General features: G+C 40.7%; 1 protein-coding gene across 8 annotated transcripts in view; it reads left to right on the forward strand.

The window, feature by feature from the left end:
• Positions 1-1,389: 1,389 nt before the first annotated feature.
• ADGB (androglobin) overlaps positions 1,390-22,960 on the forward strand; it is a 118,340-nt gene continuing 96,769 nt past the window's right edge. For 6 of the 8 annotated variants that reach the window (XM_084777483.1, XM_084777489.1, XM_084777484.1 and 3 more), the window contains exons 1-3: positions 1,390-1,549; positions 9,666-9,701; positions 17,750-17,894. In XM_084777483.1, coding sequence (XP_084633609.1) covers positions 1,476-1,549; positions 9,666-9,701; positions 17,750-17,894 — 255 coding nt within the window. In that variant the 5' untranslated portion in view covers positions 1,390-1,475. Of the gene's footprint in view, positions 1,550-9,665; positions 9,702-17,746; positions 17,895-22,960 lie in introns of all 8 variants that reach the window. The other 2 variants (XM_084777485.1, XM_084777486.1) reach the window with 2 other exon arrangements.

Below are 22,960 nucleotides of genomic sequence, written 5' to 3' on the forward strand. Positions count from 1 at the left end.
AGGACATCCCTGGCTCAGAATGAAATGTACTTTTCCGTGTGGTTGGCTACTTAACGCTGTGCTATGTTTACACATGAGTCATTTGTATCAACTTATGACAACACACCTTACTGCTTCATCAAAACTCATTGTTTTGTCACCCTTTACTCTTTCATTTAGAAGAGTTCTACGGAAATTCTAGAACGTTGGTAAACAAAGCAGGGCCTTGCATTTTCTGTAGATCCATTTTAAAGGAAGGACGTGGGGGGCATACTTCTGTAGCCATAAATTTAACACTTCCAGCTTTAAATTTATTTTATGTATAAAATATGATGAAGTTGTTATCTATATAACTCTCAAGAGTATTGCAATAGTCACCCACACTCCGCTGAATGGAAGGGGGGCAGTCATTTGTAAGAGTTGAAAGATTTGATTTGAGGAAGCTGCTTTTCAATTGGATGGTGGTCTCAGCAGGTTCTTACTCCAGAGAGCAGAGGGAATTATTTTATTTCAAAGTGCTTGGTACTTTCAGGTTTATGGGTGAGGTCACCTGTATGTTCTAAATCTCAGGATCATTGGTCAAATGTCTTGGGGAAAAAAATCTTTTTGTTTTTGTTTGTTTGTTTTGTTGTGTCTTTGTGAGTGGTGATTTCCCAGTGTAAGCACTTTTTAGTTGAGCATAGTATCCACAGCTTCGTATTTAGCTGGTTGGCCAATCTTTCTCGTTATCTGCGTGCTCCCAGAAGGTACATAAGAAGCGTTGCATGTTGCGCTGAACACTTTATGTCCATTTTATCCTCCTAGTGTCATCATCACTAGCTAACAAATAGCAAAAGGAGGCTCAAAGAGAACCAGCCCCAAGTCAGGACAACTGCACAGACTGCCTGAGCACCAATCCTGAGCTTTAATAGACTTTGAGTTTACTTCGATTCCCTCCTGCCCAGCGTTTTCAGAGCCCCTCCATTCTATGACTGGATTAATCCTTTCACCTAGCCAGGCATGACACACTACTTGTCTATTTCAACGTCTAGACAAATGAATTCCTTTCTGGATCCACCGTTTTTTAAGCCTTTGGCAAACCCAGCAATATTTAATGAAGGCACTCTTCTGTTCAGCTAAGAGAGCACCCAGGTGTGCGGGGTGACACCAATAATATTAGTATTCTCCTAGCTGAAGAGGAGAATCTGTGTCTAAGGTTCATAGCCGCAGACCCAGGCATAGCACGCTGCAGAAGCCCCGTCAGCATCCATTTAACCCTGTCCATGCTTGCCCTGGTCACAGTTCCTCCCCCAGAAACCAACTTCTAGGTCTTCAGCTGTGCCGGCAATCAGAGTCCCGCCCTCCCGCCTGCTGGAAGGGCTGGGGGAGCCTTCTGGTTGGTTCTCAGAACTGGCTCACTGTCTCCAGGCAACAGTCAGTAGACGCGAGAAGCCTCCCGGGCCTGGCGGCACGCTCTCAGTGGGCCCTGCTGGAGGCTGCGGGAGCCGGCCGCAGGCATGGCTTCCAAACAAGCTAAAAGGAAAGAAGTGCATCGGATCAATTCTGCCCACGGATCTGATAAATCTAAAGAGTAAGGGGACCTCTATCATCCGGTGTTTTCCCTTCCCCTTCCCCTGGGCCTTCCACCCAGGGCCGGAAATGGTCCTTGAGCAAACCACCAGACCAGGAGTTGACTGGCTTGGTCTGTGTCTCTCTTCCCCCAGTAACCCGTCCTGGGGGTGGCCCGTCTTTTATCCTCCTCAGTCTAGAGTTACTTCCTTTCCAGAAAAGTTGCTTTCCTGCTCGGGTGTTCACACCTGTGAACTCTCCCCCACTCTTCCTGAGTGGCAAAGGCCTCTCAGAGGTTCAAAACGGTGGAGTTTCCTTTAAAAGGATGCTTGCCTGGGAAGACTTCAGCTAAAGACCACATCACTTTCACCTGTCCCCTGGAAGGAACTGGGCAGGCTGGAGACAAGACAGAAGGGGAGTTTGTGGTGTTTTGTTTTTGTTTTTGTTTTTTTTGCAGCAGCCCAGAATTCCAGACTTTTAATCAGATGAGATCAGACATGAAATGATTTCAGAAAACCAAAAGGGTCAAGTTTATAGCTTGAGGTCTATGTTTGTAATGCCTGCTCCAAGGAGGCAGGCTGGTTCATGGAATCTTTTTAGTGTCTTTCTGTTCTGGGCTGCTGTTATGTCTTCAACTTTATTCACAGTATTTTCTTTTGATATTCTCTTCCCTTTGGATACACAAGGCAGTATGTATATAGTTGAGGACTTGGCCATTCCAACTCTGAGAGACCGAAGCCTGCTATACCCATATCCTGAACAGCTCCTGCAGTACCTGTGGGAGATGGGCAGTACAAGATGTTTAACTGATGATTATAGATCCTCTCTTGCCTCTTTCTTCATCTCTTGCCCTACCTAAAGAAATCCCTCCTGTGGCTTCTCCTCCTTGGTGCCTAGTGTTTTCCTTGTAAACTCATCTGTTGTCTTTTCCTTGTAAAGTCATCTGCTGGGCCCAGTCCCGAATTGAGATGTCACTGGCAGATGTCACTGTCTCATAGAAGCAGAAAACAGTGCTATTTGGTAAAAGTACTTAATGGGCCAAATCAGTAAGTAACAATGGTTGAGGAAGAGATTTTTACCAGGCTTGAAGAAGAATTTTAAGTCCCTTTCCCCAAATAATAATTATGGTTATAAGTAATACACATCGAGGGCTCAAACCTATTTAGGAGCTTGGGGGAAAGTCTCGAGCATTACATCCTGGAAGAGATGAGGCCTTCTAACTTTGTAAGGCAACCAATTTTTATCAGTGTCTGGGTGGTATACAAAACATGACCTGGCAGGGTCCTGTGATAGTCACCGTTCCATGGGTAAGGTACTGGCTCTTTCTTTGCCTGGACTGCTGATTTCTTTTTGAAAAGATGATGTATTTTAAATGTGCTTCCTTCTTGTACACACATACAAAAAATTTGAATTAAATTCTGCTGATACAAATGTATATTTGGTATATAAAAACAGAAGGGAAATGGCAAGTACTTCTACAACATAATGTTTTAAAACTAGGTTTTGCTACTATTAATTAAACATTAAATACCAAATCATTATTTTGACATAGCATTAAGTGAGAGAATTCAAAGCAGAAGATAAATCAACTCCTTCCTCTGAGGTTTTACCAAAGAACCAATGGCTAACACGAGGCTGGTTCACAAATACCCAACAAAGTGCCACACAGTCACACAAGGATTCAGTTCCAGTTAGACTCAGGTGTGATTGTCTTTCACAATGCCCATGGGAGAAATTTAGAGAATTTGACCTCATTTTACCACTCAGGTGGTCATACAGCCAATAAAATCAATCAATCCTCCCTCCAATGATCCAGGATCAGGACATAAGAGAACAGGTTTCCAGAAGCTTGAAAGCAGCCATCCTATCCACCTAGAGCCATCATTGGTAGCATCTCTTTTGCCGTAAAATTATTTGTCAATCTGCAGAAGGGGCCATGTCTGGCTTTTGCTTACTAGAGTCGCCAACACCTGATGAGCTCTTACTGTGTGTTTGGTAAATAAGCACTTAGTTTGTTTCCCTACCTTGGTTTTCAGTTCATCTAGACTTGATTAAAACCTACCTCTCCCTCCATTCTCTCCTTTATATTCTATTGGCACCATTCAAAGTTGAGGTATCACAACTGACGTAGCCATAATAAAAATATTCCCAAGTAAATACGACTAAGCTGCCAGTTTTTACATTCCATTAGTGTGTCTGTCATGTGCACTCTTTCTCTCTAGGCCCATATAAAATCTTTTTGGGGCTCACTCTGGCACCAAACCATTTATGATGTTTGGTATTCAAATGTCGATTTTTTTTTTAGGAGCATCCATGTATGATTACTTTCTCCCTACCACTCCCTGTGCCCCTGCAACCCTACTTTGTTTTTCCTTCTCTTGTTTTATTAGATATTTTTAAACTCCAAAATAAGTGTGGGGATATTAGTATAGTAAAATATTTAGAATCTTCACTTAATTGACTCTTTTTGTTACCATTTAACATAATAAAAAATTAGCATGACTGGCAGGCACCATTATTCTTAATTTCAGGACCTTAGGCAATTCTAAGAATTCTAATAGGATGCATAGTCTGGGTCCTGTAACTACCAGTAGTTTCTTCTCACAGCAGGGAGTGACAGAGCAGGATCCCTGATGTCCTCCTCTGCCCTCCTCCTGTGAACATGTACCACCCCACCCCCACCCTGAAAGCTATTGGAATTGTTAATACACACTCTGAGATGTAGAACTAATGGGACTTCAAGGAGTAGGACCATGATGGGCTACAATTTGCTATTAGTAGTCACAAAAGTCTCTTCTACCTCCAACAGCATAGTCAAAGCCTGACTTAAAAGGCTACAAGAAATTTAATCAACTAACAAGAAATGTGCCGCCTTCTAGATTTGTAGCGGTGATAACAGCATCAAACCTCCCTCAAATTGAGAAACACGTGACTCATCTCCATGTTAATATTATCCTTAAAACCACAAACACACATAGAAATTTCAGAAAAGGTCAAATATAGCTGACCATATGAAAATGTGGAACAAGCTAGGATAATTTAAAAATTAATTTCAATGGTATTATGAAAGCAATATAAAATAGAATGATAAATTTGTTGCTGAGTATTAAATTGAGTTCTTGGTTATCAGAGAGGGAGGGAGGGAGGGAGGGAGGGAGAGAGAGAGAGAGAGAGAGAGAGAGAGAGATGTTGCCCTGCTTAGCGATATCAGAAAAGCCTCACCCACTGCAGAGTAAGGGACAGAAGGCGGCCCCTTTCTGCCTCCTGGTAGCTAGCTCCATCCTTCCAGTCCACACGAAAGGCAGAGGCCAGAGGAGCAAAGAGGAAGGAACAAAGAAAGTACTGCGGGGGACTTTGTGATATCTGTAGTTGACCTTTGTAGAACTCAACAACCAAGAACACTTTAAAAAGCTAGTTTTGTTGCTAGAAACACGCTCCAGGGAAATCCTAATTCTTCATGATATTTCTAACTATTTCATGAGCATGTTTCACACTCAAGTCACTGGAAAGCCACAAACAAAAAAAAAAAGTGTGGGACATGGTGAGTGCGGATACGATTCATAACAGAAGCCACTAGGAGATCTACAGTCATGTTTGAACTTCCCTGGGGACTTGTTGGACAGCAAAGAAGTCATGTGTCAGCTTGAGGTCAGATTAGCACATTCATGAGACTCCTAGACTGAGGCAGTGTGTGTTTGAGAGGAAGTTGCCTCTCACTGGAGGGTGTCTTTCATCATTTCCCTTAACAGTCACTCCTTCGACGGCTAGTGTTGGGGAGGGGTGTGTTTGGGGCACAAGAGGGCATCTGGACTGCTTGTGCAGCAGGTCTTTGGGTCTTGATGCAGGTACTAGCTCATGATGCACCTGGGTGAGGGTAGTGGAATGGGATGGATAAGAAAGCGAGTTAGAACTGTAAAGCTGTGTAAGGAACATATGATTTTACATACCTGACAGCAACATAGAACTTATGCTGCATGTCACACCAGGCAAGAACAAAACAGGCAGCGGTGTGAGCTTGCAGGATGCCTCCTCCTGACTATGAGGAACGCTGGGCACTGGGTTGCAGAGCAGATCTAAGTAGTAACTATGGGAAAATCTATAGAAGCTGTGTTTGCATTGCTCCAAGCACGATGATGGCCAGGCCCTGATAGTGTGGTGTCCAAAAAGGAAAGGGTTAGTGAGTGAAAGGTCTAGGATAATGCCCCATTTAGTCCATATTTTCCCCAGGGACTGGCATAATGTATAGTAATAAATGCATGTGTAATTTGAGTTAAGTGGAAACAAACTTGGTAGCTGGGTCATAAAACCCTCTGAATCAGAAACAGTAAGGACATGAGAGCCAGAGGGCAGAGGTTCATCTCAGGGGACAAGAATCCCTGGCCCTGGGTAACACTTGGCAGAGATGATGGCATTATGTAAGTGGCCACTGCATATTTTAAAATCTCAAGCCTTGCTCAGGCAAATAGCTCTGCTTAATGGAACTAAGATGCCTTCCAACCAGAACACGCTCTGCATTTAGCTCTCCTTCTGCGATCTTCACTTTGATGATTCAGGATATTAATTCACTCAAATTTGATGTGGCTCAAGAATTATTTGTGGCAGGGACTTGACTTGTTGAAATCATTCATTTTTTTAAAAAAATTGTTGTGTGTATGTGTGTGTGTGTGTGTGTGTGTGTGTGTGTGTGCGTGTGCGCGCGCGCGCACGCGCAGACATGCTTGTGGCATTATGTGCTTGTGAAGGTCATAGGACAACTTTGGGTGTCTGCACTCAATTTCTACTTTTTTTTTTCTATGACAGTCTTTGTTTAACACTAAGCCAGGGCTGGGGGTGGGGCAGTTGGCCCATGAGATTCCAGGGATTACCTTGTCTCTGCATCCCAATCTGACTGTACTGTTTCTGGAATTACAGATGTGTGTTGCAGCTGGCTTCCTGTGGGTAGTAGGGATTCTTTCTTTCACAACAAACTTTTTATCCACTGAGCCATGTCTCCACCTTATAGCTATCTAATTGTGTGTGTGTGTGTGTGTGTGTGTGTGTGTGTGCGCGTACACAGTCTTACCCATGGGTATAGAAAGACACTCAGCTTTATTGGGCTTTCCCACAGGACACAGAGAGCTCCACTCCACTCTTTATAATCTGCTAGCATCTTTTATGACCCTCCAAGACATACATTTCCCACTAAGGCTTTCTGGTCACCCATAGAGGCAAGACTATTTATTTGGTAATGGGCAATAGTAATCAACCTTCAAATTAGCTGTCTAATTTTTGACATGTTTAACTTTATGGAAGAAATAGATACAAGCTATTCTGTTGAATGATAAAGCAGTAAAAATAACTATTAGAGAAAAAGACTTGAAAGTAGATGCCCATAGGATCTGCTTCTCCTGTTACCTAAAATATGATCAAGTTTATGCTCTGACACTGTGGCATTGTTGGTAAGCCTTCCAGTGAGCCTTCATCAAAAGTAATTTTAGAAACATCTCGTTGACTTTCATATTACTTTGACATTTCTAGGCCAGGGATTATTTAAATAAAGGAATCAATTTAAATGGTCTGTATACTTATTCTGCCATGTAATGTGAGGTAAAATGATTCAAGACCATATCCGAGGGAGATTAAAATACATCTTTGTATAGCATGGATGATTAAGTAGAAGGGTGACTAATCTTGCTTATTTTCACCCCTGAGGGAGTCCACAAGGTAAAGAAGCACCCAAGAAGGTGCTTTCAATTTTTACTGTGAGTGTTCCCTCTCAGGCACCCGAGGCTGTGTGTATGTGTAGCCCTGCTCAGGGTGGGTCCAAGATAATTCCAGAATCTGAGGCTGTAGCCATGCTAATTTGTGTGGTTAAGTTAACACACGGTGCCTTTTTAATTTAACAAATGTTGACATTATTTTAGTGGCATCACAATGAGCACTGCAGCCTAAACATTTAGTAATTCTTTTCCTCCTGTTCCTTTGAGTTGATGAATATCAGAACTTCACTTATTGTTATGCTATAGTTCATTCCTCAAATATTAGAATGTCTTTTTTGCTCCCATTTCTTCAACCCTTTGTCTCTAGCCCAGGGTACCAGATTCTACCCATAGACTCTTTGTAGACTGAGAGATGAAGGTCAACACAGAGATAGGTGTTGAATATGTTTGTAAGTGGGATTGTGGCAAAGAACCACTTTGTTGGGTGGTAAAGAGTCTGAAGGGGAGCTGTGGACTGAGTCTGGTGAGGAGCAGGCATCTAGGCCAGTTGTTAACAACAGCGGCTCTGGGCCATCAACATTTTGTGGATGCAGAGGCAAAAGGAGAGAAAGTAGAAAGAACTATGAAATGATTTAGGCAGAACTAGAAAAATGGTTCATAAACATAACTAAGTGAAGATAAGGCTAAGAGCATAATCTGGCAGCAGAAACTCTCCTACAAACGATTGCAATGAAAACTGTAAAGGGATTGAACAGCAGATTGCAACACCATGACACCATGTGTTTACTCCTTACTGGATCTAGGTCTAAGGGAAAATATGGGCCAGTTTGTAACACACACAAAGAACAAAATCATGGACTAAATAGTTGGAGTTGTGTTAATGGGCTTAGTTTTAGCCTATGCATGTAGGAGCCTTTCAGTATAGTGGGCTTGTTTCTTTCCTGGATTTGGGGTTAAATCATGAGGTATACTATCTAGAGATTTTACACACTGTTATGTTTCATCTTAAGAAAAACATATGAGTGTTGCTGTGGCAAGTAGGGGGTGGCCCATCCTGGAAGTGTCAGATGGTAGTGATTAAAGCAGCCTATGTACTTGATGTGTGGTCAGAGCAGCAGCAGCCTGCCTCTCAGATGGCTTACCTGATTCCTCCCCATCCCCAAAGGGGTAGGGAACTCATGGCACTATACTGATGCGTACTAAGGTTCTTGGAAAGATGCCATACCAACATTAGACACTGTAAGTGTTGGCTGATGAATAAGAACGTCAGTTGACTGGAGAGGGTGGAATATCGCAGATGTGTCTGGGCTATCTTAGCCTTCTTAGTATCTATTCATTGCTTACGTCTGTGTCTCCTCTAACATCCTTGTGACTGCCATGTGAAACGTTTTAACAGACCACTATCTTTTACCAGCTTAAAATGTAAGAATCCTATCAGCAAGCATTTGAGGCATTAGAACCAAGATTTCCCCACTTTGTTGTGACCTGCTTCCCAGATATACTCACAACTGCATTTGTCACTTGAGTCCCTAGGCCAGGATCGGTCACATTAGGCTCCAGAATAGACATCTGTTATCCATTTTGAGGTGAGAGCTGTTTGTTTTTTTTCTGCTTATTGTTTGTTTTGTTGTTGTTGTTTTTAAAATCATCATTGTATTCTCTTTGGTTTCTCAGACTTTGTGATCTTTATAAAAAGAATTCAGATGAGTGACTGGAGAGATGGCTTGACAGTTAAGAGCATTTACTCCTTTTTCAGAGGACCAAGGCTCAATTCCCATCATCTATATGGCAGCTCACAGCCATTTATAACTGTAGTCTTAAGGCATCAGACACTCTGAAGTAGTGTGCAAACATACACATAGGCGAGACATCCACATACATTTTTTTAAAAAAATTAGCTTTAAAAAAAATGAAGACTTGGTTGGGATAGGAAGCATACAGTGTGAAAGTCAGGTAGGGCTTCTGACAGAGCAGGGAAGGGCTTTTTCTCTAGTGAGTGCCAACAGTGGCCAAGGAGACTGCCGTTCACACATATAGATTGGCTATATGTTATTTTGTAAAATACCTAGAACAAGGGCTGGAGTTATACATCAGTGATAGAGAGCTTGCCTAGCATAAGTGAGGATCTAGCTTATACTTCCAGCACTGAGAAGGGGCAAAAAAAAATCTCTAGAAGCAAGCTTTTGCTGGGATATTGTCCTATTGAGGTGATTGGTGTCCTGTTTGGATTGTCTCTTAAAGTGAAGGACATTGAGATGTCTTTACTTCCTCAAGAATCCTCTTGCTATCTAGGAATCCTAAGGTTTAAGACCCCTGGAATCATGTTTATATACATATGGATGGCCTTTTAGGCACCTTGAGTTACCAGATCTCCTTCCAGGGCCAGATCCTGACCAGTGATCAATGTCCTGATGGTTTTTTTTTTCCTTTGTTTTGCAGCATATTGACCAAGCATAATGTGGTGGATGTGAAAAGGTAGGGCCTTTATACACTCATGTGTTTGAATGCTTGGCCCATAGGGAGCGGCACTGTTGGAAGTATGTCCTTGTTGGAGTAGGTATGGCCTTGTTGGAGGTAGTGTGTCACTGTGGGGTGGGCTTGAAGTCTCCTGTGCTGAAGCTGTCCCCAGTATGGCACACAGTCTCCTACTGCTGCTTGAAAATCAGGTTGTAGAATTCTAGACTCTTCCAGCACCATGTCTGCCTGTACACTGCCTTGCTTCCTGCCATGTAAACCAGCCCCAGTGAAATGTTTTCCTTTATAAGAGTTGCTGTGGTCATGGTGTCTTTTCATAGCAATAAAACCATAAGATACCTGGTGTCTTCCAAACCTGCTGGTACGGGTAAGCTATTTACCAGTACTCAGCCTTGATTTCTCCTCCCCTTTTCATTTCTGGAGTCCATCTGTCCATCTGCCTTCTACCTTATTTTCTTTCTTTTACCTTCCAGTTTTATCATTCTGCAATGATTTAAGTTGAACTCTCACTTTCCTTCCTATTGATCATCTAAATGAATGGTCATCAATTAAATGCAACTTTATTAACAACTCCAGGCCTTCTCTTTTAGTTAACTAATACAAGTAGACAAATCTAGCAGGATGTGTGCTACTTCAAAGGAAATCTGTCCAATGTGGGGTCATCTTTTCTTTCCCCAATCTGTGCATTTCCCTTTACCCATTTAATGGATGCTATTGGCATCTTCTTGTCAATCATTGTAGACTCTCGGTGTCCTTTCTCCAGGGTATCAGTTGGTTTTCTCCCCATGCCTCAATTTTATACTTCAGCCCCGTTTTGTTCTCTTTCCTGTAGCATTGTAGTTTGCAGTCGAGTCTCTTATCAGCCCTAGGGTATAATTGCTAAGAAAATAACCTCACCCTTTTGCTGTTAGTCAAGGAATTTCTTATCTATTTTATATAATATGCAATACCGCTAGTGAGGCATTATCCACACTGCATTTCAGGTCAGATGTTTCTGATTAAAAAGTTAGGTAGAATGATGAAAGGGAGCGAGGAGGGCAAGAAAGAAAAAACGATAAAGGAGAGTAGAGAGGAGGAGAGGGAGAAGGTGGAGAGAGAGATAGAACTGGGGAGGGAGTAGGGGACCCACCAGTACTGCACATGACTAACAGTTCTTTCTGGTCTCTGCATCAGCTGAACCCTAGCACAGCAGTTCCCACTTACGCCAATCTTCTGCCTTGTGCACCCCCTCCTGCCCTTCTTTCTACATTTCTGATAGCATTACTCTATCCAACCCATCCATCGCTAACTGAAGGTCTTTTCCATGAGGCCAAAAATGACCTCTTCAGTCCAACATGTTTGCCCTCTTTTCTGCGGGTCAGGTCCTCTGTCTCGGCTTCCTCATGCCCTTCTCCACTCTTTAGGCTCTAATTATCATGTGCCTTTATCCTGGCTAATTTGAGACTAGAAACTGAATTTTGTTAATCTTTCTATTCACTCACACACACTGCATTTTCAAAAATGGACAAATGTTGACCTGTTAAAATCAACCTATTTAAATAATTTTAGTAAACCTTAGGGAATTAAAGGTCAGCATAACAACATGTTTTTAACTATGTTTCCATTAGAAAACCTATTGTTCTTTGTAACTTTTTTCCCTTAGGAATTTGATTTTCTGAAGAGTGTGACTCAGAATGCCCCTAAAGCAAATTAAGTCTATTGTGCAGTTCTATTCCTCTTCAGGTTCCTTGTGCACACTAGCTGACACTGCTGAAGAACGCATGCTGATTGCATTTTGCATAAATAAGCTGCCTCCCAGCAGGAGTCAAGTCATACCCCAACACTGAACAGCATGCTCTGAGAAAACAATGGCAACATTCCAGGCCCTCACTTTATTGACACTTTAATATCCCTACAGTGACCAGCTTCCATAAAATAATCTCATTAAAGCAGAGACGCACAACTGTGTCTGTGTCTGGAGAAACCAGACTCACACCTGCCTATGTTTTAGTGCTTAAAAGCCTCCAAAGGCTTCATATCTTTGAACTGATTGTTTTGTTTGAAGAACTCTTATTCTTTTTAGCTCTTGTATATTTCATATTGTGCCAGCATCTTGTTTAAAGGCTTAAGATTTACTTATATTTATCTAATGTGTTGATTTTTATTGACTAGAGATAAGGTCTTTTGGTGTCCCAGGTGGTCCTCAAATTCTGGGTGTTGTTTTTGCTTACTCAGCGTTGAGATAACAGGTATGCTGCACCATGCTGTGGGGGTGAGGTGACAAGGAAGAGTAGCAATGGATGAGAATATGATCAGAGCATATTGTGTGCATTCACGGTGACATTATAGTGAAAGCCCTGACTCTACATAATGATATGTGCTACAGTAACTTAAAAATCATCTTATTGTCTTTGCAAAATATGAGTTAGTAGTGTTTTGATGGCTCCTGAAGTTATTATGTTAGGAATAGTCATATGAGAATATTTTAAGTTATGGACAGATATAATCATATAGAATGACAATTTTGACCTTGTTTCAATTCCAAATCAGGCAAAGTATTTCATTTACTTGTTCTATACTCACCCCAGAGCATGGAGTGTTTAGTACTATATAGAAATAAGTGAGGTATGGTTTAAGTGAGGGTTTCCCTTAACCAGTCTGAAATTTTATATTTTTCTAAAATGATTTCTTCCCAACTATATCTGTTATTCTACCTCAGTTAAAATAATTCTGCATTCCCAGTTTCTTCTTTTCCTACAGTAGTTTCCAATTAATTCTTAACTAACACAAGATCACTCCTTTCTGCTCTCTCTGTTTTATATCGAATTTTTCAGAGTATCCTTAATTTTTTTTAATTGCATACGGGTTTATCTCAAGTACTTTCCACCAAGGTCTATACTTATTCAGCATTGTCTCTTTGACACAAGAATAATTGTTTCCCTTGGAATTCCTTTTGTCATCGACTCTATTTTATTTTATTTTATTGTAATTTAGGCATATCTTTTGAAAGCACAAAGCTATTATTATTGTATGTCTGTAGGACAGATTTAAAATTTTTTACTAACACATTATATTATTTACTTACCGTTGTTGTTTGAGGCCCACTCCTGGGTTATGTTCATTTTCGTGTTTTCTGGAGGTAAGTCCTTCAGGCTCCTTGTCTGTCTTGTGAAGAACTTGTTATGGTACAGTCAACATTAAAATGTTTATATCTCGCTTAAGATGAACATTTTTATCTTTTGTATGTATAGAGTTTGTTTGGATGCTTTATCCCTGGCAATCTATTTACTTTGCTTCTGAAGATCACACTTTATTGCTCTCTGGTACCTACTAGTACTAGGAATTTGAGATAGCTCTTCACTGTAGGTGATTCGACCTTCTGTCATGTAAGTAAGTACATATTGTACAGGTGTAATATATACGAATATATGATTGACCCGCATTTTTCATTTGATACACCTCGGTTCAGATTACTCCCTCCTTATTTCCTATTCACCTTTTAAACATGGCCAACCTTGAATCTGAAAACACATTTTTGTCAGTTCTGCATACTTTCCATAGTCATCTTTTTTAACATTCTATGTCTCTTTATCCCCATTCCAACCTTCTACCCACTTCATCTTCCTGGAAATCCTAGTACGTCTGTGCTGCATTTTAAAGTCAGTTCATATGTCTACTTCACATTTTCTGTTTCTTTCTTTTCCTGTAAATACCAGCTTTTAAACTTCTGCCTTCCAACAGCCTCCCCACCCCCAGCAGCGGCTGATTGTCTATTCTCTATGCTCTGCCCCAGCAGCAGGCTGTCTATTCTTTATGCTATTTTATAATAATTACTTTAAATTCTTAAAATTTTACTACTAATTTTTTAAAGGGCTTTGTTCACATCTAGGTTTTTGTTTAATGCCTACCTAGTCTCAGCCCCAGGTAGAAACTGCCCCTCCTTCATCCTTTTTGCGAATTCTAATTGCACTCATTTGAAAGGCTTTTACATTTATCACTTTTCTCTTCCTCGGGTTTGATTCTTTTCTTGAGAATGCTCACTGCTCCTGGCGTTTGATTTTGTGCTTTGCTCTGTAGTTTGCAGTTCATCTCTTGTAAATATAATGAAGTCTGGCACCTTATTCCTGCCATGGAGTTGCTATAGCTCTCCTGGGTGAACAGACCCCTAAGTCACACTCCTGAGGGGACACAGTAGCTGGAATAATACCTGGTCAGCTGGCAAATAGCTGTTTGGGGAGCTGCCTGAAGAATGTTCCTCTTCTCTTGAGCCCTAGTCTCCCCAGAAAGTCAAGCGTGAGCTACAACTGAGCTACAACATAGCCAGTGGACCAGCAGAGGCCCGGAGCACCCGGGTCCAACAGAAGAACATTGATCATGTTTTAAAGTTTTACCACAGAGCCACCACCTCCCAAATCTTAATGCTAGAATTTTGAGTCCTTTGCCATATGGGAAATAGCACCCCTGATGCCATACTCGTAGTGGAAGTCTGTCTCCATTCAAGCTGCCCAGCTTGTCATACCATAAACTGCAGGGCTGCAGTACCATACTTAATTCAAGGCTAAGAGCTTGGAAATGGCTCTGACCCCTTGTTCCCTCTTGATACTTCCTTCTCATGTCCCGCCATTTATGGGCATCTAGACTTTGAGATCTTCAAGCTCTACTGTTAGAATCCATGTCCTACTGAGCAGTTGTGCACTGTACCTTTTCATTGCACAACTCACCACAGCAAATTCTTTCTGGAATCAGCACACGAAGGGATCATCATCTGTCGCCCAGCACTGCTTCCCCATGATGCTTGCTCTCTCTTCCCCAGGCTGACCTTCCACAGCTTCGTATTTTTCCTATGGGAGCCATCTCTTCACAGTTATCTGTAGTGTTTCCTTCCTCCACACTGCTGAGTTTGTTGTTGCTGTTGTTCTCTTTGTTTGCTTGCTTGTTTGTTTTGTGATATCTTTTAAATATCCCATTCTGAACATTTGAAATATCCAGGTTTTACCTCAGAAATCTTCTCCATTAACTTGTAATAAGCTTTTAAAAGTTGTTTCTATCAAATGTATCTATATTTGAGTTCTTGATACAGCCTGTGCTTTTAATGATGTGATGTGATCTACTAGAACTCGAGTTTATTGCTACATCAATTAACTGTGACCAGCTCTGAGGTTTTGATATTGCTGGTTTGATTTTTCCAAAGCTTGGCAGCATGTATGTTTCTACTACTGCAAGTTCCCAAATCTTCCTTTACTGTACAGTGGTTAAGGGCATGTGCTGCTCTCCACAGAGGCCCAGGGTTGTGTTCTCATGGTAGCTCATAATTCCAGTTCCAGGGGGATCCAATGCCCTCTTCTGACTTCCACAGGCACCAGGCATGTGTACACCTACATTCATTTGGGTAAAACACTCATATACATAAACATTTAAAAATATAAAAGACATTCAAAAATCACCTGTTCTCAGAATTGATGAGACCAGGCACAGGGCGCCTTGAAGGTGTAAAAGGCTCTCATCTATGCGAGAACAGTTGCTAGGTTCTGCGAGCCGACTTCAAAGGCACACACACTGTGCTGAGAATTTAATGAGCAGCATTTTTCGAGGGTATTTGAAGTCCTCAGTATATTTGACCTTGGGCTGTACTTGAACATTATTTATCATGTGTGCCTAACATGACCAGTGGTTCTCCAGACCGCTTCGACACCATTGACTGCAATCTTTTTATGTAATATCCAATATAATTGTAATACGTCTGACGGGTTCCAAGGAAAGGCAGCCAATTAGTTACAAAGCTTAAGAGCTTGAAGAGGAACCATTGACTGATGTGTGGCAGACTGAAGAGGGAAACAAATATTTGAAGAACACTTCTTTCCTAAAAAAATAAAAATAAAAGTGAAATCTTTTAAAAATAGTTTTTAAGACTGTCAACTTTATAAAGCCAGGTGTGATGGGTGGGTTACACGTTTAATCCCAGCACCTGAGAGGCAGAGGCAGGTAGGCGCTCTCTCTCTCTCTTTCTCTCTGTATCTCTCTTTCTGTAAGATCGAGGTCAGCCTGTTCTACTCACACAGGGAGTTCTGACGACAGTCAGGATTACATAGAGAAACCCTGTACCCCCAAAACTAACAAAAACTGTTCATTTTTAACGTGATGTAACCTTAGCTCCGTTTTGTTTTTATTACAAAATCATCATTTCTTTTAACCTGTAGGCTGCAGCAGCACTTCAAAGAACTTCATGTCATAAAGACTTGTCCTTTGCCTAGGTTTCTCTATTAATAGTATGGAATTTTCTATTTTTCCTGAAAACTTATTCTTTGCCTCCTTATCTCTTATATATTCTGACATTCTGCTTAGGGATATATCCTCAGACTTTATTTCCTAACCAGGCAGCAGACTGATATTTAAAACAAAAACAAAACTGGAAAGCCCGTATTAAAAAAATGGGAAACTCTGGACCCCAAAATGAGGAAGAATTGAAGATGACAGCGTCTTCTGAAGAGGCTGGGCAGTGTCACGGGATCTTTTGCTTTAAAGCAAGTGGAGAAAAGTCCTGAGCACAAAAGAGGAAATGAGTATGGGATTCCACCTCTTCTGGCAGCCTTGTAGCTTTCCCCTCTAAGAGCAGCTGGGAGAGAGCGAATGTCGGGACACAGCACAGCAAACATGCAAGCTCTTCAACCAGAAGGAAGTGCGACCTGCTGTGGTTCCAGAGAGGGATGAAGAAATGCACCCTAACCCTCTAGCACTAGATTGGGAATTTCTGCATGAAGTTCGGGTCACACACTGGGTCACTATCACCACCCAGACAGAACGTGGCTGTCCCCAGACCAGAATATTTGCCAAACATTTCTTCTACCTCCCCCAACAATAGCAAGGGCCCGGCTTGAATCTAGACTGTTCTTGCTTTTCACAGGGTTTGAGTGAAAGCACATCTCTTACAATCCTTTGTTGAAATGTACTTGACAGAGGCCAATCCAGGTTCCCAGTTCTCCTGAGGAGGGTGAACTTTAGCACAAGCACCGTCGGCCAGTGGGAAGGAATACAAAGACAGAGCTGCACACAGGAAGTACTAACAGAGGGCCAGGGCCAGAGTGCCCAAGTCACTGAAAGGAGGCCTAGACCACATCAGGGAGCATCGGGGTACTACTGAGGGGCGGAGCCTAGGAGAGACCTTGCTAGCTAGCTCACAGGCTAAAGCTAAAGTGTCTGGGACCCAGTCCATTGACCCTCTACAGGTGCAAGTAAGATCCTGACTCCCGGTTGCCTCCCTTTCCCTTTGGTCCTCCATGGAGGATTGATGGGTGGAGAGAGGCCTAGAAAGGAAAAAGGTCTTGACAATTAGGAGAGAGAGAGAAAAATGTGTGTACAAGATTCATAGCAACAATAAAACCTACTGTAATCTTGTTTATAAAAATGAAAAGCTTTAAAATTGAAATCCACAAATTTGAAATTCCAAATTATGGATGTTTAGTTAAATGAAATATATAATAGAAGATGGCTATTATTATTATGCAACCATTAAAATAATAGATAAGTACTTATGTACACAGGACATACATAAAAATAGATGGGAAATATAATAGTAATTTTATTTTTTTAATCAAAAACTACAATTTTCACATTGATCTGATTGTGATAAACTATGTGGTACTTAAGGGAAATCCTTTTTGGTTAACAGTTTTTTTAAAAATCAAAATAATAATGACTTAGTACTTTTACATATAGAGAAACCAAAATCATATTTGTGGGAATATTCCAAAATCTACTATTCTTGTAAGAAAATTTTCTTGAGCATGAATTATAGTTAAATTATATTATATTCCTATGAAGCTAGGTAGTACTCTATTCACACCAACTTTTGAGTGTCCTGCCTTAGTCAGTAGGGACAAATGTTACTCTTTGCAAGTCCTCTCTTTCTCTAGAATTGGCACCTGTTAATGTCTGGCTGACAAGCGTACCCGATAAACTCTATTGGCAAGATCATTCAGTTTATGCTATGCAATTAGCTCACAATTTTATCTCATAAGCTGTAATTGAGACTCTTGAGCCTTCTGTCTCTCAAGGTTCTATCCCTTTAGCAGCACTGTACCACCGGGTTCGGTTGAACAGAAGAAGGGAAAGTTCCCGATCTGGCCGGAGTGGAGCGAGGCAGACATAAATGCTGAAAAGTGGGATGCAGGCAAAGGCGTGAAGGAGAAGGACAAGACTGGCAAGAGCCCCATCTTCGTAAGTAGGCGTGGCCTAGGCTGCTGACGCCATGTTGTGTGTTTTGCAGCCCTAGAGAGGTAAGCCAGGGTCTCACAAATGCTAGACAAGTTCTGCCCCTGAGTTGCACCCCTGGCTCGTTAACGGGAGTTTGCACTCCTCCGTCTCTCCAATCTCCATTCCAAAAGGAGAGCTTCTCTTTTCCCCTTGATCCCCTCCCTTCTGTACCCCCTTTCCATTTCCCCAAGCTTTGTTATCCTGGGACAATGGCTAGGAACAAATATGACCGCCTCCTTGTGAAATACACAGAAAAATGAGAGATAAATGAGCTGCTTTGGCAACTGGTTTGGACAACAGAGAACCTGTATTTGACTCATTAACAAAAGTCTTGGGGTATCTGCTTTGGCGTATGATGTTCAGCCTTTGACTGGCCTGAGAGGCTACAAAAGGAAACAAGGAGGCAGTTGGCCACTGTTCATTCTCTGTTTTCCTCCCACCTTCCAGACAGACGTGTGTCTTAGTAACACAGATACATCCTAGAATCTGATCAGCAAGATAGTTTTCACCATTACTCTGAGCTCCTAAAAGGTTGTTTTAAGGTCCCTGTGAGAGGTTTCAAGCCCTTCTGCCCTTCCCTCCTAAAGGTTTCCCCACACTTTGGGTTGATTCATCTGGTTGCTTCACAGCTCCATTGCTTAAAGATAGACTTGCCCAATCCAGCCCACTGCTGTAAAATCTGAGAGACACACACACCGGCAGAGATGCACATCCAAACGCAAGCAAGTTGTAATTGCTGCAAAGCACTATAATATCTTATCTTCACTTGAACTCACAGAGTTCACAGGCCCTTTGAGCCGGAAAGGTCCAATCATTTTAGGTAGGGAGCAAAGATTACATTGTGCTAACACATTGCTAATTTGGATATTTAGGGGCTAACAAACCAGTCACTGAGAATTTGCATTCTGTTGATAGAATTTAAACATTAATATCTATCATTTTAGAATATTCTATATAAATAAAGACATCATAGGCCAATCTAACCATTCTGGTTACCTTGCATGTATTTCAAAAAATTTGTGACACGAGTATTTGGAAGTGAATGTTACCAATGGTCCACAATTAAATTTTACTCAAGAATCAAGCTTCTGCCAAGGGCACATGCAATCTTAGAAAAAATCTTTTATATTTTTTCCTTTATTGAAAACAGATTTTTTTCTCTAACATAATGTATCCTGCTTCTGTTTTTTTCTCACCTCTCACATCTCAATTCTTTCCCACTTCCCATCTGGATCCATCCATGTTCTGTCTTATATTAGAAAACAAGCACGCTTCTAAGGGGTAATATTAAAATAAAATGTAATATAGTATAATAAGATAAAACAAAGACTAGCACATCCAAATTAGAGAAACCAAAGTGAAGGTGCCTTGTGCCCCATGAAAGGCACAAGACACAGACCTACTTGTCTGCATAACTCAGGAATCCCATAAAACCACTAAACTGGAAGCCATAATATATATGCAAAGGACCTATATGGTTTAAAAAAGAGAAGAAGTATATCTATATATAATTTATATAGAGTATATTATATAAATATAATATATGTATAACAAAAAATAATAAGATAAAGTTAAGAAAGGAAAAAAGCACAGGAGAAAAAGCCCTCCCAGGGCATTTAAGACAAGGAAACTCCACAGATGCCCCTGAATTCCTTTCCTTTTGGCCACCTAGTGCCGAGTATGCGGCAGACTACCATTAGTTTGTCTCCCCAGTGAGACTCTCCTTGAGAAATCTAGACTCTCATTTGCAGGTAGTTATCAGTTGGAGATTGTTTCTGGGCTAGGCATCTGTGTGTGTGTTCACTTCTCCTTTTAGCTCTAGGACTCCATTTGGTGTTGACCTCGACAGGCACTGTGCATGTCACCTCAGTCTCTGTGAGCTCATGTGAGCTTTGATTACGTTGATTTAGAAGGCCTTGTTTTCTTGCTTTCTTCCATCCCTTCTGGATCTTAATATCTTAGTGCCTCCTCTTCCTCAGGGTTCTCTGAGGTCTGAGGGGAGGGTTAGGATAGAGACAACTGGTTTTGGGCTGGATGTTCCAAGTCTCTCACTCTCTACATAATGACTGGCTGCAGGATAAAGTTTCTCTGATGATGGCTGAGGTAGACACTGATCTATAGGTATAGCAGAATGTTATGAGGAGTCATTTCACTATTTTTCTTTCTTATTCCTTACTTTCTTTTAGAACAATAGTATTTGTTTTACACTAGGTACTGGGGCTATTGAGCTTAGGTTGTTGATCACACAAGCAGTGATGGTATGGGTTCTGTATTGGGGAGTGATCCTAAGTCAAATCAGATATTGGTTTGTAGCTCCCACATGCTCTGTGCCATCATTGCCCTAGCTTATGGTAGGACTTTCATGCAAATCACTATGGTAAATACTAAAGGATTTGTGACTGAGTTGGTGTTTGGCTGTATGGGCAGTACCTTCCTGTATCAAAGGCCACTGTCAGGTTTAGCCATTCTTGAGGGTATAAGATGAAATCTCTAAGTAGCTTTGACATGCATTTCCCTGGTGGCTAAGGATGTTGAACATTTCTTTAAGAGTTTCTCAGCCACTTGAGTTTCTTCTTCTGAGAATTAACTGTTTATATCTTTACTCCATATTAAAGTGGGATTATTTGTTTCCTTGATATCTAGGTTTTTTTGAGCTCTTTATATATTTTGGATATTAGTCCTTTCTCAGATGTATAATTGGTTTTAAAAAATCTTTTCCCATTCTGTAGGCTGCCACTTTGAATGATAAAGTTTTTTGCTGTGCAGAAGCTTCTTGGTTTCGTGAAGTCTTGTTTACTAATTATTTATCTAGTGTCTGTGCTAACAATGTTCTTTCCAGAAAGTATTTTTCCTGTGCCAGTGAGTGCAATGCTACTCCCTAAGTTTCTTTTCTATCAGATTATGTGTGCCTCTGCTTATCTAGAGACTTCAGCTGTCATACTAGTATGAAGTCTCTCCAAGAATTTTTATGTAGGCACTTAGTGCTATAAACTTGCCTGTTTGAACTACCTTAATTATGTCTCTTAAGTTTGAACATGTGTTGTAATGATTTTTATTCAATTCTATAAAGTATTTAATTTCTTTTTTAACTTCTGTCTTGACCCATTTTTCATTCAGTAGTGAGTTGTTGAGTTTCCATGAGTTTACAGGGTTTTTATTGTTTCTGTTGCTGTTGCTATCCAGCTTTAATCTGTGGTGGTCATATAGGATGCAGGTGTTATTTCAGTTTTCTCATATCTGTTGAGAGTTGATTTGTGTCAAAGTTTATAGTCAGCTTTGGAGACAGTTTCATGAGGTAATGAGAAGAAGGTATATTCTTTTCTATTTGGGTAAAATTTTCGGTACATATTTGTTAGGTCCATTTAATTTATAATGTCACTTAGCTCCAGCATTTCTCCATTTAGTTCTTGTCTGGGTGACCAGTCTATTTGTGAGAGTTGGATTTTGTAGTCTCTCACTTTCAGTGTGAGGGTCAATATGTGATTGTAGTAGTAGTAGTGTTTCTCTTATGAACTTGGATGTTCTTGTGTTTGGTGCATAAATGTTAAGAATTTTGATGTCCTCTTGGTGGATTTTTCTTTGATGAACACATATTGTCCTTCCCTATCTCTTTTGGTTAGTTTTGGTTTGAAGTCTAGTTTGTCACATTAAAATGGCTATACTAGCTGGCCTTTTAGGTCTGTTTGTTTGGAATATCTTTTTCCATCCTTTTATCCTGAGGTGATCTATCCTTGATGTGAAGATGCATTTATTGGATAGAGAAGAAGGATGTATGCTATCTATACATCCGCATTGTTAGTCTGTGTCTCTTTATTAGGGAGCTGTAATCTTTGATGTTGAGAGATATCAATGAGTAGTGTTATTTTGCTGCTGTGTTTGTCGGTATGTTTCCTCTCTTTGGATTTGCTGGTCTGTGATTATTCCTTCCTTCGTGTTTTCTTGGATGTGTCTAACTCCTTTAGGTTGAAGTTTTCCTTCTATCACCTTTTGTAAGACTAGATTTGTAGATAGATATGGGTTAAATTAGGTTTTATCATGGAATGTTTTATTTTTCCATCTATTGGAACTCAACGTTTTGCTGGGTATAATAGTCTAGGCTGGCATCTGTGGTCTTTTAGCATCATTAGAATATCTACCCAGGCCCTTCTGGCCTTCTAGACTCTCTACTGAGAAGTCAGGTATAATTTTAATAGAACTGCCTTTATAAGTTACTTGTTTTTTTCCCTTGTAGCTTTTAATATTCTTTCTTTGTTTTGTACATTTAGTTATATTTGGTTATTATTCTTTTCTGGTCCAGTCTCTGTTTGGTGTTCTGTATGCTTTTTGTACCTTTTATGCATCTCCTTTTTATTCCAGGGGAATTATCTTCTATAATTTTGTTGAAAATATTTTCTGTACCACTGATCTGGATTCTCTTTCTCTTATTCATAATATCCTTAGATTTGATATTTTCATTATGTCCCAGATTTCTTAGATGTCAGGATTTTTTAGATTTAACATTTTCTTTGACCATGATATCCATTTCTTCTACAATGCCTCCAGTGTCTGAGGTTATCTCTTTCATCTCTTGTGTTCTGTTTGTTAGGCTTGCCTCTGAGGTTCCTGTTTGAGTTCCAAATATTTTTACTTTCAAATATCCCTAGTTTGGGTTTTCCTTATTAATTCTATTTCTACTTTTGGGTCTTTAATTGTTTTATTCATTTCCTGCTACTATTTGTTTGTGTGTTCTTAGATTTTTTTAAAGGGATTTTTTCATTTCTTATTTAAGGATCTTTATCATATTAACAAAGTCTATTTTAAGGTCTTTGTTATGTGCTTCAGCTATGTTGCAGCACTCAGGGCCTGCTTTCATAGGGCTGCTGGCCTCTCAGGGCCTACTTGTCATAGGGCCCGCTGTTATAGGGCTGCTGTGCTCTCAGGGCCTGCTGTCATAGGGCTCCTGTCATAGGGCTGCTGGGCTCTCAGGGCCTACTGTCACAGGGCTCCTGTCATAGGGCTGCTGTGCTCTCAAGGCCTACTTGTCATAGGGC

This window comes from Acomys minous, assembly GCF_964271855.1.
Source record: "Acomys minous genome assembly, chromosome: 3".
Lineage (NCBI taxonomy): Eukaryota > Metazoa > Chordata > Mammalia > Rodentia > Muridae > Acomys > Acomys minous.